Source organism: Acipenser ruthenus, chromosome 27, assembly GCF_902713425.1.
Source record: "Acipenser ruthenus chromosome 27, fAciRut3.2 maternal haplotype, whole genome shotgun sequence".
NCBI lineage: Eukaryota > Metazoa > Chordata > Actinopteri > Acipenseriformes > Acipenseridae > Acipenser > Acipenser ruthenus.
Window position 1 is genome coordinate 19,987,669 of NC_081215.1, and position 21,565 is coordinate 20,009,233.

The following is a 21,565-nucleotide window of genomic DNA, read 5'->3' on the forward strand; positions in this document are numbered from 1 at the left end:
TCACATCCTGTGCAGCAGATTTTAGAACCCCACTGTTGTGAAAAGTCTTTTGCAACAGTCTCATACTGTAAATGATTACCTATTAACTTATTAAAAACCACCTTATGTTGGATTTTCCTTAAGAGTTTGTTTAGAGTGAGGATGTTGGTATTTGAAAAGGAAAAGAAGTTCTCCCTCTGTCTTTATAAACTGCTGGAAGTACAGTATTTACCATCATGACCTGCTATTGAAACTGAAGAAAAAACTAAGCTGACCCCCCGAAAAAACACTGAATCCATTTGACACCAGAGTTCACTGTTGCCCTGTCAGCACTTTAATTTCTGCTGGAAAAGTCATAAAACGACATAAACCTGCACCTGTTCTTTATTAAGAGGGTAAACTGTCCAAGTCCCTGCTCGAGGCCGAGCAAGGGGAACGGTTTATATTGAGAATAGAAGCTCTGAAAAACGCATTCTCTTGCAGTGGAAGTGTGCCAGGTTCTAAAATCTTACAATAACAAATCAATTATGAAGGCGAAAAACAGACTGATTCAGTATAATCCCATTCATATATTTAGATTAGAAACTAAGGCTGGAGCTAAACCAAGTTTTTCACTATCGATATATCGTGCTCCAAAAAAAGCCGATGCATCGATTCATGGACGTTATGAAAGGATAAAAAAAAACGCAGTAATACAGGTGGAGCTGTGGATTACTGTACTATGCAGTTTATATATATATATATACAATAGTAATTATATACGCAGGACATTTTAATAAAACGCAAAACAATAAAAGCAGTGGCTTTCTAAAACGTAGACGTAAAAGACATTTCCATTTTTCATCCATATCCGATAAATTTGTTTATATTACAAAACAGTTTTATGCAATGCAACGTTTCCACTGCTCTTTATAAAAAAAAAAGGCAGCGGAGGTCTCAGTATCCCATATAGCACTGCGAACGTACCTGCTAATTTTAACGGGGGATTTTTCAAAGGAAAACGTTTCATAAGCTTGTCTGTTTCTACTACCATGATTTATACTGTGTGTTGTTTTGCATGTTAACTTCGTTAATTTGAACTAGTTACACTGGAAAATAATATAAATATGCTGATGCAATATGTAAAAACGCAGATGTTATGGTTGAAAACGTAATTGTTTTTTTGGTTTTTTTTTTATAAATGCACATTTTTAAAAGGCTAGTGCGTTAAATGGTCACGCAAATGAGTTGTGTTGCCGGAGTATAACAAACATTACTTTCTTTACTTTTCTTTCTTGCCATTTTACTTTAGAAAATAATTGTCAAACATCGGAAGCCATTGTAGCTCGGTCGATACAGTATTTGTAATTCTAGCACAACGCTCTTAACTTGCTCAGTTTACTTTGAAGACTCCTGTTTGCACAGATGCAGTCCCATCATAAACACTCGCAGGTGGTGAAGAAGGTGCGCTCAATAGCATGCATATTCCGTGAGTCAGACCTGAGGGGACAGAGAAGCTCTGCGCATAATGCAAAACAGAATTGCCGATTTCCAAATTTAATAAAAAAAAAAAAATTAAAAAAAAGTTTCCCTTTGCTTAACCCCTTTACAAAAAAACGATGCACATGCTTGACTATCGATAGTTGTTAAACGATACGATGCATCGTCTCAGTCTTACTAGAAACATATTGGTTATGTTAATAAACAGGAATCTATATACCACTTAAACATTCTGTGGCAGAAGACTTTAAAAGTTTAAACCAAAGTCGTCGTCGTGCCCCCCCCCCCCCCCCCCCCATTATATTGCTTTCTCCTTTACCTCTTTTGTAAAATAATTAGCGAGGAACGGACCTCTGTAACATTTACTGTGGTGTAAATTTGAAAATGTGACTCTGCTTGGCACCATACCAACACCCTGCCTGTGCTAAACCCGACATTAATGAGCTCTAAGAGATTACATGATTTAGAAGAAAAGCACTCGGCATGATAAAATCAAATAATAGATCTCTAGGCTATAATTAAGAGAATTGGGATTCAACAATGAAGTCATAATAATGTAATTTAGCTATAACTAACACAGCCACAGAGTCACATTAAGAGGTGCGATCACATCTTTCAGCACAGCTCCCCATAAAGCCTTATTACTGCTCAGTTAAGTCTGGTTAGCAGTAACCTGTTGTCACCAATGAATAGCCTGACAGCCTCTTGTTCTCCGCTGACTGCATGGCACGGTGCCACCAGTGCCAGAGGGTCTGCTGAACACGCCACAGACTTCACCTTTTCTAATTGCACACCTGAGATTTATTAGTCAGTGTAATACAATTACAGTCATTGTGTCACAGCTCATTTTGGTAACAAAATAAATAAAACCTAACACAGTGTGGCATTGATAACTACATATTCATTAGGAACAACTAGAGGTGTCAACTGCATTCAAATAACATTTTAAAAATGACAGTTTTGCAGGAATCCGCTGGGATTGAAATATGACTCGGACAATCCATGTTGTATGATCAAACTTTTAAAATGACTATGCATCTAAGCCTTTTCTTACTTGCTGATGTGCTGTAACATTTTGATTTGTCCACTCGACCAGGTGAAACTGTTCACTGGTGTTTATGGCTTGCTTTTCTTCATACAACCTAGCCATTTATATATACATTAGGCAGTTTGGCTATATATATATATATATATATATATATATATATATATATATATATATATATATATAATATACAGCATTAATAGAAATTACCATCTTTCCTTGAAGAAGCTTTTTTCTTATATTACTTCTACTGAAATACTCTAATGCAAATCCCTTACATCACAATCGGCACCATTACTGCCACCAACCAGTACTTGAGTTGTAAAAAGTCACAATCAGGCATTTGACAGTCAGAGTTTCAGTTCAAGACTAGTCAGTTTTTATGCTGTCCACAAAGTTTGTAGTTAAAAGTAATCTTCACACTCTTTACCAAAAATATTTTTGAAGGGGTGCAGAGGTTTCTTTCTATCTAAAAGAAAACTGAAAAAAAATAAAATAAAACACTAGAAATAAGTCCCATCACAATGTTTTCCAAATGTACTCGTAGCTGTGCTCCACAATCTTAGTGTTTCGCATTCTAGCTTTCAAATACGTAGCTAAACAATGATTTTTGGTCAACAAACTCTTTGTATAATAACGTGGGGAGAATTTTTCAAGAGGAGGGCATTTTATAGAAAAGCAAGGCTGACAAGCTTTCCAATTCTATAGAAGCGCGATTTCCACTGTGGATAATATTCATCTGGATGAATCCCTTTCACAGTCTGCTGTTGACACCACAAGTGTATTTGTTGCTTTTAGGAGAGGTTTATGTTTGTCTGCAATATATTCCCTCATACCTCTGCATGCTTGGGTAGCATTTACCTGAACAAAATTACCAAACTGGTGAATTTGTTCTTCACCATATCTGGTGTCACATCTTTGAGACCAGTTTACTGGTTGAAAGATTTTAATGTTCTCTATAAACATCTCATAGTCAACTGTACTTCTGTCAGACTGGGTCAACATGGAAGGTAAGCACATCCACTTTTCAAGACTATTGGCTAAACTTTTAAAAAACAGAGAGACATCAGTGGTCTTATCATTTCTTAGATTATCAAGCAGGGGAACTCCTTTGCACAAAAGATTTGGCAGCATTTTGGGATTCTTTGTGTGTCCCTAGGTTACTAGCCATGGATGTGAAGACACACACACACACACACACATATATAATATAAAATCTGACTTTGAGCACTCCAGCTAAAAAAGATTTACCATCCCTGACATAGTAAGTTGATGCCCAACCAGAGACCGTTTTGATTTTTAAAATAACCAATCAACAAACGCAACGAAACCCCCAATGAAGAAGAATATACAGCTTTTGAGTAATTTGACTCTATTGTGGTCCCGCTTATTTAGTTGCGGAGGGTGTATTTAGTAGTTTAGAAGAGTAACGGGAATCTACAAGCAGTTATAAAACAGGATTTCACATTTAACATTTGATCCTAGAATTGTTTCATGAATTGTGTTTTATTTCTGGATAAAGGTTGTGACTAAAATTTAAATTCCTGATTTGAGATTTCAGTGTATATTAGTATATGTGTGTGTAAAATAGTAGTGCCCCCTGATAAATATGTGTAGAATTTAAGGACCGATACTTTGACTTTTACTTAATTACATTTTTTTCCAAGTAACAGTACTTTTACTCAAGTAACACTTTGAATACTTTTTCCACACCTGGTTACAGGTTAATCTGAATCACAGAGGCAAGCCCTAATGTTGATAATTAAAACAGACTTTTTACTGACACTAGTAGACTCATCAGTCAGAACTGCCAATTTTAGATTCACTCTAACACTTTTTGCAAGTATTTTCATCATTTCATTCGCAATATGATGAGTAATAGTTGCACGTGACTTATCTGAATGCAAAGCAAGCCCCATGTCAAGGCCATTTAAAACTTTGTCTGTCTGTTATTTCATACTGATCCTTTTTCATTTCTACAGCAAGTGTTTCAGTTATTTTTTCTTTGGCCTGTTGCATAATTCGCTCTGTTTTCTTGTGGGCCACAGAATTCCTGTATTTTAAAGATTTTCTTCCTCAAAGACATCTGCTGTCACTCTTTGGTGTCCCCATGACAGCTAACTGCAACTCTTGCCCGTTCATCAGACAGGTGAATGTGTTTACTGGAGCTTGTGCCCAATGACTGTACATTTGCACAAACTGTACATCCTATCTTTTTCCAGCAGAAATCAGCCAAGGGTAAATCTTTTTTTTTTTTTTTTTCTTCTAAAACTGGTTTTGTGTCCAACATTCTGGAAATTCCTGTATATCCTGCAGTTTTCTAACATCCTCAGCAGCTGTATGGTGATGAGGTAATCCTGACACACTCTGTCTAGGTATGTTTGTCTGTGAAGACCTAGAACCTGGCACAGCTGGTATAAGCCCTGTTTCTGACTGTCTTCTACCACTGCATAACTGGAACCTGGCACAGCTGGTATAAGCCCTGTTTCTGACTGTCTTCTGCCACTGCATAACTGGAACCTGGCACAGCTGGTGTAAGCCCATTTTGACTGTGTCTCTTCTGCCACTGCATAAATGATTAATACAAGTATTAGTGATTATAATGGCAAAAAAAATAATACAAACATTTAAGGGGAGCTGAGTAATCATTTGATGTAAAATTTGATGTTATCTGATCATTTCTCTTTCATTGAAATTAGACAGTCAATATGAACATTCTATCAGTTTTTAAAACTCAAAACTAGTATTAAACTTTAAACAAAGTAGAAAAGTAATCAAATTGTTGTTTTAGACTATAAAAAAATCACTACCAAATATGCACTGTAATATTTAAAAAGCCTTACTATCATATAGGGACCTTAATGGGTAATGCAGACATTACGGAATTTTCCTGACACACTGGGCTCTATACTCAAAAAATGAAACACAAATTCAGTATTACCGACACTATTCCCAAAGCATTTAGTTTGTATTATTCGGAACACAATATAAAAGAAAATAAGAATTCAGTAAGTCACAGTGCATACGGTTTCTTTTATAGACGCTGTGTATGATTAACTTATTGTTTGACAGCTTATGTGGCGGTTTATAACCTTCCAAAAAAAAATAATAATGCTAACACCGAATTTATGGAAAATGGTTTGAGTATAGAGTCCACGGTCACCAAGCCATGGTGGAGCACACGCACACAGCATAGCTGCATTTTTTCAAGAGAATACACACAAATGTAAATTTATAACAAGGACAGAAACTTAAAACCACAGTATTTTTTTAAAATCTGTCATTGAATGGGGCTGTTTTCAACGTCTACATCGCTTATAAAATCCACATATTGTGTGAAACCATGCAATGTGGTATTTTTGGCAACATGATACGCCCTCCCTTCAATTTCCGTGCATAAAAATATGTGTGAAGTTAGGGCAAAGCTTATCATTGCAACTCATTTTAATTAATTTATTATTATTAATTTTCAATCTACATAAACCATATCGTCCACCCTACAAAATACTGGAATATGGAAATGAATGCCCTCAGCTCAGTATTTAAAATGTCACATTAAAAAAATATTCTTATGGAATTACAGACTTTAAAAATAAAGAATTACAGTACGAATCCAAGACCAATTTTCTTACCTGTTTTTGTACTCTCATTGTTGCCTTTCAATTTTTTATTTTCTAATTAAAAAAAAAAAAAAAAAAAAAAAAAACTACTGAGGTCTTTACAATGACCCACTTTGGTTTTTCTCTTTTCTAGTCGACATTTTCAGATTGTACACTGTGCGTGGTACTCCACGTTTGTCCACCAGTTTGCCAAACGATTAGTCAGGCACATCTAAAATACGTCACGCCTAATGGCAAAAAAAAAAAAAAGGTAGGCTACATGGTTGCATCGCATCATACTGCTTTTAGATTATGTAAAAGAAAGCTACTATGACTAATGGCCAGGGAGATCAGTTGATTAAGTGTGTTATTCTAAAATGTGATAATCCTAATGCATCTGGACAAAAACTATGTCCGTCCTCCTCACCTCCTATGTATGTAACAAGGGGAGTGATTTTTTTCTTTCTGTTAACAAGGGGAACAGTGTTCCCCTCCATTCCCCCGCAAGTCGAGCACTGGCACCAACATATTGAGGCATAACAGAGGAGGAGTTCATATTGAGACATTTTCAAACTTTGAAAAATGTGGATGAAGTTCTAAAAAGACATATACAAAACAACAAAGAACCAGCTTATTCAAAACCCTCAGTATGATATAACTTTCTGCCACATCTAACCTTTTCAAGAGTTCTGTAATGTATGGAATTCATTATATAGTTCTGCAATGAAATTATCACACTGCTGCTGGAACATCTGCACCCTGTCATATATCATCCAATTCATTTCTACCTAATTTGATCCCAATATCTGCTTACATGATAAGCCAGATGTTCACTTAGACTAGCATCTAAAGTTTTGCAGTTTTGTAGAATTGTCACCCAGTGCTAATTCTCTGTTTGGGTTTAATCTTAGTCATTAATATGTATGATAGTTTCATGATTTTATTTAATTTTTTTTTTTTTTTTTTTTTTACTGTCAGTGCTCACAAAATCATCTATAGCCATCACATTTTGACAGGTCTCTGTGGATGTCCCTAATGATATTTTAATTTATCTCTCCCCCCCCCCCCCCCCCCCCCCCCGGCCTTGTTTACATAATGATCTCATCCTGCATTCATAATTTTAACTAACAGAATATATGCTCACAGATACCAAAAAGAGTTTTGCAGGACTCCAAAAAGTACAGTTATTTAAAGTAGATATTTCTACATTTACATTCAGAATCCCTAACTGTCTTGCACACCCGATAGGTCATTCTAAGGTAGACTCTAAAAGACAATGGAGGACCCGAGTTATCAACGACTAACACTACCAAAGCATTGTGTATCTAGTTTCAGTTCATTTTGGATACTTGAAATCTTTTATCAGCTTTTTAACTCACCAAAGCATATTTGCACACTTGCACATAGAGTTTATTCACTTCTAGGTCAGTCACGGTAGGTTCCATGCTATTGCATTGCTTGTAGGTCTCTAAGTAGGTAGCCAGCCAGTCTCTCTGCAGCTCTTGACTTGGGTAAAGTTTGTAGTTTACATCACTCACACCTAGGGGCAGAGATACAGTAGATGTAAATCAGATCGCATTTGTACTGCAATTATTTCTTAATTAATACATTTGGTGCTGTAGCTAAATTCTTGCAGAAATTTAATTCCCCTACAGATGGTAAGTTTTAAAGCGTATTTTTATATTCAGCTTCTGATAATCTCTACATTTTTTTTTAAAGCATTTGTGTTATGTCAATTAACACAATATCAATACATGTTAAAGTACAGTAAGTGATAATGAGTACTTTACATTTTCCAATGCTGCAACGTGAGTGATGTGATATTTCTTTTGGCTTGATATCCGATAGAATACCATATTTGTGACAGAAATGCTGAGGTAAAATGGCAAGAGAAATAGGATAGGATGAAAGACTAAACCGAAATATTTGCAATAATGGTGAAACACTTTGTCAGTCACATCCATACCTTGTTAACAATGGTGAATATGTCACATATTGGATGCCAAACATTAAAATGAGTCCTCTGCGTTCAAATCGGGGTAAGTTTTCTTACAGGGCAAATACTTTTCATGATCGGGTCCATATACCCCAGAAATGGCCATATCAAAGGGTGCCTAAACATGTCTTGTGACATGCCCTAGATCCAATAACCTAACCTGAACTAATTAGAAAAGTGTTTAAAGGTAAAAGTAAGGTTCACCATGGGAAACTAAATGTCATAGTTAGGTTAAGACATATGCCATATGATCCAGGCACACAGCTTTTCAACATGTCATCACATCAGAGGACTTGAGATGCAAGAGCACTGGGTTAGAAGCTAATGCTTGAACCTATACTTTATTTGTTAAAAAAACAAAACCGGGGCTCTCGAGTGGCACATCCGCATGGAGTGCAGGATGCGCCCTATAGCCTGGACGTTGCCGTTTCGAGTCCAGGCTGTTCCATTGAGAATAAATCAGACACGAGTTGCTAAACCATTGCTTTTTCTAAAGCACTTTAATTTGTTTTTAAACATTCTCTCATCTTTATTTGCAAACTACAAAATATGAAGAATATTTTCTACTGTACTGAAATGATAAGACGTGACTTGCTAATTTAGTAAGTTCAAAAAATGAACATCTTACAAAGGAAAGTGAAAAACCCAGCCTATTATTCCCAAGGTGTGGTTCAGCAGCAGGTTCAATGTATGTACCGTAGCTAAATGGGTAAAAACTAAAATGGTGGAGAAAACAGGATGGAAATAAATTAACGACTATTTAGAATATTTAAGATATGAGTGGTGACAGTGGTCAGAGGTTTAAATAAACAGCAGCTTGCTTCCAGGGAAAAAGGGAGACGATGGTTTGATGTTTGTTTGAAATCTTGGCTGCATATAGACTTCAGTCATTAGGAGTTCAGTAGGTGATATTAGGGGGTCACCATTCAACTGAAGTTATCACTAGAGTTTAATAACGTGGTTTGATTCTAGCAATTTGCTTGAATTCCTCCTCTTTGGAGTATATTCCCTGTTACTAAACCCAACATACATAAGGAAGATGAGCAATTCTTCCAAAACAGAAAGTTATTGTTCCTATCTTCAACAGCCACCCACCTGCAAATTCATTGAAGTGATTGCCAATGTCGTATGCCTGGTAGTTGCATCCAGAATATTCATAGTCAATGAACTTTACAAAACCTGAAAAGCAGACAAACATCATAGTTTACCATTTATACAGTAAATGCAACACAGATTCAGAATTAGTTCAATAATTTTTATATTGTATACTGATTTTATAGTGGCACAAGACCAGCTGTATTCATTCTTAAAAACCAACACATAATCTTTTGTATCTTTTACACCTACACATTGCATATACTGTACAAAGCCAAAGATCAATAATGTTCTAATTTTTTCTATACCAGTATGTATGGTTTATTTAAAAAAATGATGCCTGGAAAAGGTTGTATAGGCGTCTTTGATAAATGTGTTATGCCTTTTATCTTTACTTTTACCATCCTTCCTTTGTTCTGGATGATCATTGTTATATGATGATAGAGTTCAGCTGACCTTCAGCACAATATAAAGCCTGTCTCTGATAATGGACCTAAAATGGACCAGAAATGTGTCCAAAGTCCTCCACACACAGCAACTGAACCTTACTACTGTGTGTAATTCCAGGTATGTTAGTACCTGGTGCTGGCTGTTGTATTAATGGAGCAAAAACTCAATTTTTCATGATGAATAGGAAATGCAGAATGTGAATGAAGGTTTACTGCACTTCTTCATAATTTACACAGATGTTTTGTTAACGGAACTGTAATTGGATAATCTACATTCCAGTCATTGCTAATGCAAATTGATGTGGTATACAGTCAAAGCCTTTCATTTATTTATTTTTTTAATTTACATCCTGCACACATTTTTATCAGTCTTTTCTAAATCCTTGTTATTTGCTTTGATCTGCAAAATATGTTGGGGGGGGGGGGAAGCAATGCATGAGAAAGTATGTTATTTTCTACATGTATAATGGTTAATTAATGCTGTACAACATTCAATATTTATAAATTAATTTCTAGTCCAGCAAATTACGTCAGCTAAATAATATTCTGAAAAAAAGGATATTATTATTATTTATTATTATTATTTATTTCTTAGACGCCCTTATCCAGGGTGACTTACAATTGTTACAAGATATCACATTATACAGGTAGCGCATTATTTTTTTTACATACAATTACCCATTTATACAGTTGGGTTTTTACTGGCGCAATCTAGGTAAAGTACCTTGCTCAAGGGTACAGCAGCAGTGTCCCCTACCTGGGAATGAACCCACAACCCTCCGGTCAAGAGTCCAGCGCCCTAACCACCCTATTGCAGGATATTGCAGCCTTTTACTTGGTTCCTTCAGTGCATCTAATTATGTCCATACGTTTAATTTAGATATATGTATTTAATTATTTTTTAAACAGGTAATACAATTCGATTTTGTACAGTAGAATCCGCAATAGACTTAAATAAGAAGGTAGCATTGGGGTACATTGACAACCTTTAAATGTCACAAGGTCAAAAGTAACATTTCCCTTTCTGAAGTCCAAGCAGACAGAATATATAGATAGATAGATAGATAGATATACTGAAGCTCAGTCATTTTAAAGTAATTTAAATGACTATTACTTTCAGTATTTTACACAGCAGCTTTTTATTTTGAGAAGTAGATAGAATGTCTGTTCTTTAGGAAGATGATTGTACAGTATTATACAAACTGCATGATTTACAAAAAAAATACATATATCAAATACATTTTAAATAGCACCTGTAGTTACCTAACTTTCTATAATAAATTGTCCAGTCAGCTGAAAGTAATGGTTACAACTTTATATAAAAAATAAATAAATAAAAAATAGTACCATAATACAGTCATTATTTTAGCTATAACTGTGGTTTATCTGGAATAGATTTTGTCAAGTTGTAGTTAAAGAATATAATTTTATTCTTTACAATTACTTCAAATCACTGATAATAATACTTATTACCCAACATTTTTGTCATCTGCAAAAATATAAAATGAAGGCTCTGTTTCCAGAATTTTCCAGCATCACAATCATTCTTTATAAACTGTAGTTACCCAACTGGTCCATTACGTCTAGGGCTATGGGAACAACTGCCATTCTATTCAATAAAATATCTTTATAATGGATCTAGTTATATTCTCTGTCCCATAACATTGTACATTAATGATACACTCTGGCTACCTCTCGAAATAAATAATTCAGAATAAAATCCAGTTTAAAAAAATACCCTCACAAGAAATGACTCCACACTAACCTTTAGCTTTATTGTAGATTATGTTTTTACACAGAAGATCATTATGACACAGGACCGCTGGGGATTTAATTTCAGAAAGTTGCTTTTTGAGCGCTTCAATTTCACTAGCAATGATGTCGAAGCTGGGAACTTCTCTCTGAAACCTGGAACAGGAGGAACAAATATTAAATGGAAAGACAGCGAGACACACAAATATAAATGTCTTAAATGTTCATTATTATTTCATATAAATGCTTTTTCTTTGCTTAATGTAAGCTGCAGCACCGGTACTAGTGCTGCGTATGTCAGGGGAAAGCCAAGGGGCCATAGATGATTTAACTGAAGGACGAGAGCATATGTTAAAACCACATATATGCAACAGCTAGCAGTAAACAGTAAATATGTGGTAAACTGTTGGAAGTATATTGCAGTTTGTGGAGAACACTTGGCCAATTACTATAAAACCAAAAAGGGTAGAGCTGTTTTTTCTTTTTTTTCTTTTTTTACACTGCAGAGACTTGGGATTTAAAAATCCTGTATGGTTTTTAGTTTTTGGTCTTTCAAAAAAAGCAACAGAATATTAGTATGCAAAACATCTGTTTTGTCTTTTAATAAAAATACTGAAAAACAATATCGATAAAGAGGCAAGTTTATTAGACCGTTTGTATCCAATAATGAATCAGCTGCTGCTGCTGCCAGGAGACTCGTATACAAACACCATTCATTTGAATCCCAGCTTTATGAGCATTTCCAGCTCTAGTACAAATATAGGTATTCAGGACATTTCCATGTTTCCAATGTTTTTTTGGTTTTCTTTTTCTTTGGAAGCCTTATTTATAATCGCATGCAATCAAGAATCACTGTAAAGTATGCATAACGTGATTGTCTTCCAATAATACCTTAATAAGGTCTAGGGTGAAGTAAATTACCCTAAAATGTATTGGTAGCTATCAGTTTTAGGCAATTGTGTAGTTGCTTAAAGTTCATCCAGTTGATACAGTAGTTTATTAGCTTAGGCTGTGCTTTTACCCTGATATATTTTATTTTGATATTTTTTTAATACCAAATATATGCATCCATGATGTCTACTGATATCAATGCATTTGTGAACACAGGGTATGCTCCATGCACTGTAAGTTTCCATTGCATAAATAATGTAAGAAATGTTAAAATAATTCACATCAATTAAATCAAGCCCTGTGTGTTTTTTGCATAAATAGTTTTGGCTTCTCTATCCAAACAGAGTTTGCAGGGACAGCTAAGGTCGAATACAGTCTAACAGTAGCACTTTAGAAAATAAGAGCAATTTGCTTTACATTACGCTGGTCAGTAATAGTAACCTACTGTACAGTACGTTTGACTCTGAGCCAGCCAGTCAGTGTTTTGCAATGATGCCAAACATTTTAGATCCTAGGGCAAAATGCAGTAAACATTTTTTATACTGTTTCTCTATTCTGAGGCAGCAGTGCCACTGGGGATTCTTATTTTTATTTTCCTTGGCACAAACAGCCTTTCAAAACATTACTATAATCCACACAGACATTCCACTATACTGGTTTTTAATTTCCTAGTCCTATAAAGAAATGACATGTCTAACAATTCATGCCCATTATGTTTCGCAGGCACGGAGGTTTTAACAGTACTGTACCACTAGTGCCGTAACTGCAAATAACAGATCAGACCATGGCATCCAACACAGATGGGAAATACCAAAATGAGTATTTTTTTGTATCCCGTTTCTCACTAGGAGGTAGAGGAACTCTGCAGCATTCACAGCTTTTGGCTGAGTTACATGTTGAGTTTTACAGAGCTCTTCTGGCAATGCCCATCTCTCCAGCAGGGGAGCTGCAGGGCTGAGTAGTAATCTCCACATACTGCAGTGTAGGGCTTTCTTTTTCCTATTAAATTGTACACCTCTCCCTCTGGACTGGTGCACTGCCTTCAAAACAGCATCAATTCTTCTAGGTACACTTGCACAAAGTCAGGGATTTTGTAGGCATACAGTCAGGTGTATGATTAAACAATTATACCAAACAGGTGCTAATGATCATCAATTCAATATGTAGGTTGAAACACAATCATTAACTGAAACAGAAACAGCTGTGTAGGAGGAATAAAACTGGATGAGGAACAGCCAAACTCAGCTAACAATTGAGAGAGGGCGAGGTGTGGAGGTTGCTCCACGCCAGGTTACCAGGTAAGTGCGGTTGGAGAGGTAGGAGCAGAACCAGGCCAGAGCAGTGCCAGAGATTCCCAGGTCAGCGAGAGAGGATAGTAGGATAGAGTGATCGACAGTGTCAAAGGCAGCAGAGAGGTCAAGGAGAATTAGGACAGAGGAGAGAGAGGCAGCTCTGGCAGACTTTAGTGAGTTGGTGACAGACAGGAGGGCGGTTTCAGTGGAGTGGGCAGAGTGGAAGCCAGATTGGAGAGGGTCGAGCAGAGAGTGGTTGGACAGGAAAGCAGAGAGCTGGCGGTGTACAGTCCGCTCGAGGGTTTTGGAGAGGAAGGGTAGGAGGGAGACAGGACGGTAGCTCTGGAGAGGGGTGGGGTCGAGGGTAGGTTTTTTGAGGAGTGGAGTGATGGAGGCTTTTTTGAAGGCAGAGGGAAAGAGACCAGAAAGGAGAGAGGTGTTGAGAAGGGAGGAGATGAAGGGAAGTAGAGCAGGAGCAGCAGCTTGAAAGAGGTGAGTGGGGAAGGGGTCCAGGGCACACGTGGTGGGTTTGTGACCCTGGAGCAGGGAGGAGAGGTCAGAGTCTGAGAGGGGCGAGAAGGTGGAGAAGGAGGGTGAGTTAGTAGGGGATGCAGCGGGTGTAGGGCTTGGAGCAGGAGGGGGTGCGGGGGAGGGAGAGGTGTTAAAGAGTTTGCGGATATCCTGAGATTTTAGAAGAGAAGATATAAAAATACAAATGTATATATTTACATATAAGTGAATAAAAACGTTTTTGGTATATTAATGTTGACAGTCTATATATTACCAGGGTCAGCAGATCTTGAAGATAAGAAGGTCCAAGACCATGTATGGCCTCGTAGGTAAAAAGATAACTTTAATAATAATAATAATAATCAGTAATACAACAAACAAATGATGGATGTAGTAATTGTATCAAATTAAATGTGATTAAAACCAAGATTAACTAAGATTACAATTTTTGATGGCGAGATTAATTGTGATTAATTTTTTTAATCGCTTGACAGCCCTATTTATTATATATACAGGCTTTAGTGGATCAGATATGAACTCTTCATATCTGCTACATTACACGAGAATTGGAGCAGCTATACGTTCTTGTTTGCTAACATTGCAGTGAAAGACAAAATAACTAAGTGCAGTGTTCTATGCATTGTATACAATATAGGTTCAGTTGGAATGCACAATGTAAAACATTATCACATGTACTGTACATTTACTAATTGGTAGGCTTCTTGTTCTTTTTTATTTAGAAAAAACAGTGGCATTCTATTTGTTCTAAGAGAATGTCTGTCTGATTCACTGGGTGTTATGCCCGCGGATATTTATAGGTATTTATTAACGTGGGATGAACAAACACATCTTTGACGCAGTCATCTCATGTGTATCTCAACTGAGCATTAATTACACTTGGCCAATTTTAGTGCAAGAATCACATGTAAATAACCCATATAGCACCTATCTATATATGAGATGTGGTTTTAGGGTATTTGTTTTGAAAGAGTTAAATTGCTTCAGTCTGTTTTTACATTTTTACACAAATCCAGGAACTCTGGTGTTTACTTAGAAGACACAATAAAAACAGCTGAAATGCTGTGTATGCATTGTTTCTGGCCCCAGCTATCCTAATTAATTTTTATGCCTTTCAACTAAAAAAAAAAACATAAGACAGCAATTTAAACACTGTAATACCTATTTACGCTGTGGAACAAACAGTTCGAGAAGTGTTATACACAGATGTCCACATAATTTAAGAGTGCCTATTTAGAGCACAATAAAATGGACTAGATAGGTTTCCTGTTTATAAGATACACACAGACAAGCAGCCTTACAAATAAATTAGTTTGGTAAAACAAATTAAACGGTACCTGTAAGTGATGGCTGTGCTTGGTTTTTAATAAGCATTTGGTCATAGATAAATAAAGAAATAACAAAAAGGTTTACTGTACCCTACATTTTACAGCTATTCTTTAGTATCTGTATCCACTAAGAATTGGAAGTTCATTTATGATTGACTGCAGTTAATTGTGACAAAAAGAACTACAGAGATCATCTCTTACTGTACTGCCTCCCACTACTTGGCATAAACAAATAATAAAAAATAAATTAAAAAAATCCAAGTCCTCGGGAGACATTCAAGATTTTTCTGGAAACCTTTCCTTTTCCAGATTGACTTTTCAGAGAGGGGTATTTGCTTCATAGCTGAAGGGTTTGATGTTTGTTGGTACAGCAAGCCTCTGTAACAGGTTGTATTATTTTAACAACAGTAGATGTTGAAGCAGGGATGAGAAAGGGAAAGCACAGAGGATGTGATGATGTTTGCTTATTTTACTCAAATCCAAAAACCAGATACATAGACGTTAAACTAAGATCGACAGCATGTAGTAAGAAAGGGCTGACATTGAAATTGACTCTTATTGGTTTCTGCCAGTCTGCAAGTCCTACCTGTCCTCATTCAAATAGGTTTCATTTCGTTCTGCTGCTGATGTAATCAAATCAGTCCAGGTTTCAAACAAGACATTTCTTAATGTTACTTTTTTATTTATGTTTTTATTTTTTTAATTTAGTCGTTGCCAATTATTTTTATTATTTTTCTCCCAATTTGAAATGGCCAATTATTTTTAGGCTCAGCTCACCGCTACCACCCCTGTGCTGACTCGGGAGGGCGAAGACGAAGCGTGTGCCGTCAGCTGACTGCTTTTTTTCACACTGCGGACTCACCATGTAGCCACCCAAGAGCTACAGCGTCGGAGGACAACGCAGACTACAAGGGTCGCTGGTGCGCGGTGAGCTGAGGACACCCTGGCCGTCCTAAAGCCCCCCCCCCCCGGGCGACGCTTGGCCAATTGTGCGCCGCCCCCTGGGAGCACCTGTCCATGATCGGCTGTGGAATAGCCTGGAATCGAACCGGCAACGTCTAGGTTATAGAGCGCATCCTGCACTCCACGCGGAGCGCTTTTACTGGATGCGCCATTCGGGAGCCCCTCTTAACTTGTTGGTAGCATTTCTGTTTCTGAAACAGTAATAATTAACTTAAAGGCACAATAGCATAAAAGTAGTCTGTTGATTTATGATAACTAAAAAGGTAACTTTGACAAAGCAATGAAATACTTTACGTGACCAAATGCGGCACAAAATAAGGTAACTTTGACCTTTTTAAGATTTTACCTGTTCAAGATGGTTTCAAATACAACAGTCAACGGTGAAAGGCTATATATCTATACATAAATGGTAAACTGTGAACAATTGTAAATACAAATTTAACAGCCACGTATTTGTAGGTAAGCTATATAATATCTATTGTTCTTGCCTACCGTTAATATGAAAACCTGTAGTTCTTGAAAGTGTGACGTGGGTATTATTGATTATTACTCCCATGTGGAAAAATAAAATCAGATCTGCTTGACATTAAACTTAGTTCTTTGATTTTATACCAAAAAATAGGGCATGATGTTAAATTAATCATCTGATATTATTGAAAAATTTATTACAAGGATTTTGCTTATAATTTTGTGTTCTACAGTAATTATTAATTTCAGCTTTTTGCTTCTCCCAAAGGAAATAACTTTCATTGAAAATGCAGTATAAGATGATAAACATAGCACATTTTCTGCGCTACATGCTAATGGCTTGTGTCCTTGGCTGAATCTTACAGGAGATTAAAAAGAAGGAAATCACTTTGTTGAAACAAAAAAATTACGAAATGCAGTTCCCTTCAGTAGGTACATATTTGAAAAGTGAACATTTCTATTTACCAAAAAAATATTTTTTTATTGAAACCACTTCTACCATTCATTGTGTTAAAGCAATCTAGTTCTAGCTTGTACAGTGCTGTTTAGTACCAGATCACACATTTTATCATGCATGTAGCCAGGCTTAGCAAGGATGAACTGTACAGTAGATGTAATATTTTCTACATCAAAGCACACTGCATTAATATAGAAATGTTACTTGCATGTTATGATTATTTGTCCACATTTTTTTATTTGCAAAATGAAACTTCTCCTATAGTAACCACGCTGCAGATTTCATACAAAAATAATTTACCACAAAGACTTGAATGGCTGTTTTCACAGAACCAGATTGGCCCTAAAAGTGGTTTAGCTTTATGCCTAAAATAAGGTAAATAGTCCAAGATTGTTAATCAGTGTCTTTTAAACCAGACGTACAGGTCCCTTTCTCTTTTACTAATTAAAATGTAAATGCTAGATTTAGTTACCTGTGAAAGTAATAAAATCCAACCATTTCATAAATACTCCATATAATACATCTGGTGTCTACAATATTCCGTTTTTGCATCCAGTAGTGTCATTTTCATATAATACTGTACATGGTAATATGTGCTGTTTATGTATTTGTTTGCCTTCATTAATAATGGATTAATAACTGATATGGTAACTACAATTATGGATAAATGTCAACTGTTTAATTAAAGATAAAAAGCCTGATAGCAAGCACAGTATTGCCACAGGATGCTTTTCAGACATTTCTAAATACAATACTTAACAACTTTACAAGTAGATGGCCTTTAAATATCCTATATATATATATATATATATATATATATATATATATATATATATATATATATATATATATATATATATATATAATGCATGTTAATATGTAGATAGCAGCTGTCACATTACTAATTACAGTAGTTGGTTCATACCAATCAATGTGTTACTAAATACATATACCTGTAATGTTTTTAATATAACATGCACCCTTTGCACATTTTTAAGAGAATCTATAAAGGCTGAGTTATGTGCAGAATACTTGGGTAAAGGCAGTCTATATAGTATGGGTGGTGCATATTTTACAAGAGGTACATGTTAACCCACGTCTGCTCCATCATGCCTTTTATACACAGGATGCGCATTATACACATGTTCTGCATTATATACAGTGTGCTTATTATATACTGACAATTAAGGTACATACAAATGTGTATATACATAAAAGAAATAGTTTATGGTTATTTTGCATGATCATTTTACAGTTTTACAATTATTTTCCATACATTTTCAATGCAATTTTTTCCCCTAGAACTTCTGTGATAATTGTGCTGAAAAGCTTAGACACATTCCACACAATACCATCATTTTTTGATTTAAAAACATTTTGTTTTAAGTTTTAGCTTGAGAAAACTGTTCTATTTCAAGAAGCTTTAGTACAGTAGTGTACTCATGACTTTAAAATGGTCTTGTTTTATAAAATCCTAGTAAACATGCCTGCAGGACTGTAGTGATATAGGCTTACCATAGACACACTAGGTCAAACATAGTTTCTGTACTCAATCCCTTTCATAGTAATGTATTTGGTAATTGTCAAAATCACATTCATGCCTTAAAGACTGCAAAGAATCTAACTGTACATAGAGATTTAGAAATCATTAATAGATATCTGGGATTGCAATCTTTGGAAAAGAAGTATGCCACAGAGCTTTTTGCTGTTGAGTATATGAAACTTGCTAAGCAATCTTGCACTGGAAGACTGATTTATCAGATTAAACATTTTGGGGGTGGGGGGGACGACCATTCATAATATTGACCAATCTAGTTTCTACTCTGTTTTGTGCCATTTGTTTGAAGTGGCCACACTGGAAGCGTGGCATTGTTCTAAAGTAGCTAATAATCAAACATTTCCCAGAATGCACCAAAGCCACACACACACACACACACAGCCAAACCCTTTACTATCAAATCTTGCTGCAGTTCTGTGTTGTTCAACCAAATATAGTGTTGCATTGTCCATTTTTATGCTCAATACAACTGCATATAGCCTCGGGTTCCTTAGTCTGAATGCTAACTGTTCTCTGCAACTGGGCTCTGAATGCTATCTCGGTGCAACATGCTATTCCCACACCCACCAACACCGCTCTGGGGATAAGAACAACACAATTGATAGAAAGTGTATTCTTTTCCATAGGTTCCCACCAGCATGTCGCTAACAATTTCCGGGGCCTTATCAAAGAACAAACGCCTTTGAAAACTGGAAACAAAGCACCAGGCTACATTGTTGCTGTACTTTGACTGAAATAATCTGTGTTTTCCATCACTCTACATGTGGAGCGTACAAACTCTACCTAATGCATACACTTTGGAGTCAACAGTTTTCGGTAGCCGTTTTACTGTTCTGTATCTGCCCAGTATCGGAAAATGTTAATATTCTTTTCAAACAAATCTTTCATGTCTGGCCAAAGATGATTTGCTCCATATGCATCCGGAGTTCTGACTTTCCATGCAACCTATTTTAACCTTTATGTGAGAGTTCTGAGTTAGCTGCATAAGATGCGATTTTATTTTACTTAACTGGCTGTCGTCACAGAAAAGCCTGATTCTAACTTTGACTGAAACTGACTTGCAGCATTTAAGATTAAGATATGCTAAATTTAAAATGCATTACTAAAATATATTTTTTGGCATAGGATTTCTATACAGTGGTAAATTAGCTGTAAATAAAATACGTAATGTAACAAAACAATGTGAGAATGCTGAGTGAACTACATGACACAATTTTATTTTACACAATTAATACATATTGCACCAGTATTATTAATATAGAAGTAAACTTATGCAAGTATAATATGTGTGTGTGTATGCAAATCTAATATGGGAATAAGGGTGTATGTGAAATGCCACACTGACAGTACAGGACCCATCATTAAGAATTAATATGGATTGATTGTGTTATGGATTGATCTATAAAAGCACACGCTCCTTTTGTCTTTCTCAGCATATCCTTGTACATGTGTTTTAATGAGGATGAAAACTGCATCAATTTCGTTAGGAATGTTTTTTTTTTTTCCACATCAGCAGTGCAGTGGCCCAGTAACTGCATAACTCACCCAGTACATTCTTAATTGTGAACCTGGATATCTCTTGTCAACAGGTACACATATTGGATAACAGCAAGCATTTTATCATTTTCAAATTGTGTAAATCAGGTGTAAATGTATAACTTTGACCCATCCTAAATGTATTTATGTATTTACTCCGATAGATACTCTGCACACCTGCAACAAGCAGTGATTAGTCAGGATGCTTTCCCTGCTTTTTTTTCTGTTGCTGTTGTTTTGATAAAGAAAAAAGAAAAAATGCATGTAACAGCTTAAACAGAGCATCCAGCAAGCTTTAACTGTTACAGAGTAATTAGAGACATTTCCTACCCTGCAATTGCTTATTAATTTACGATTCATGACTTGTATGGTTTATTTGCATAGATTTGCAACTACAATAAAGCAACAATGATTTTCTAATGATGCTGAATTGTCTCAGTTTAAATTGCAAATTAATATCCTTTCTATTCCTGAAGCCGTACCCATACACTGCACTCTTATTATAGGCTTATGTTTAATTACATAACTTTTTTTTTAAATGCTTTATTTCATTATTTTACCAACAATTTTAGAAAAAAGTCTGAGAACAGCGATGTGATATGAAAAAGAACAATCTTTTAACCCACTCGTTTTATTGTAATTGTGAAATTCAACAAGCTTGTATTTTGGATTGCATTTACACAACAAATTAATGACGTGAGATACTGTCCATTTACAAAAAGCATGTTATACATGTCATGTTTTTTAAATGTTCATTTCTACCTCTGTATATATTCATTCCCACACAGTTCTCAGAATTGTCACATTTTAATTTGTTTTATTTTTCCTACAGATTGGGTTATCTTTCTGTCTATACATGAGTGAAGGATTGCAGTACTTTTCAAGGTAACATCATTAAAACAGTATAAATCTATCTAATCACCAAGAATGACAGGGTTATATTGGAGTGGGTCAAGGCGAAGCAAGTATTTTAAGTATATTAAACAGCTATAGGAGTTCTATTCCATCATATAGCTGGTTTATTAGTTAAATATTATTATTATTTCTTGGCAGACGCCCTTATCCAGGGCGACTTACAATTGTTACAAGACATCACATTATTTTTACATACAATTACCCATTCATACAGTTGGGTTTTTACTGGAGCAAT

General features: G+C 35.7%; 1 protein-coding gene across 1 annotated transcript in view; it reads right to left on the minus strand.

Annotated features, from left to right (window-relative positions):
• Positions 1 to 21,565, minus strand: part of LOC117432288 (ethanolamine kinase 1-like) — a 72,886-nt gene that overhangs the window by 20,961 nt on the left and 30,360 nt on the right. Inside the window, exons 4-6 of the mRNA XM_034053975.3 lie at positions 11,408 to 11,550; positions 9,194 to 9,277; positions 7,482 to 7,642 (exon numbers count right to left, since the gene is read on the minus strand). Coding sequence (XP_033909866.1) covers positions 7,482 to 7,642; positions 9,194 to 9,277; positions 11,408 to 11,550 — 388 coding nt within the window. The remainder of the gene's footprint in view (positions 1 to 7,481; positions 7,643 to 9,193; positions 9,278 to 11,407; positions 11,551 to 21,565) is intronic.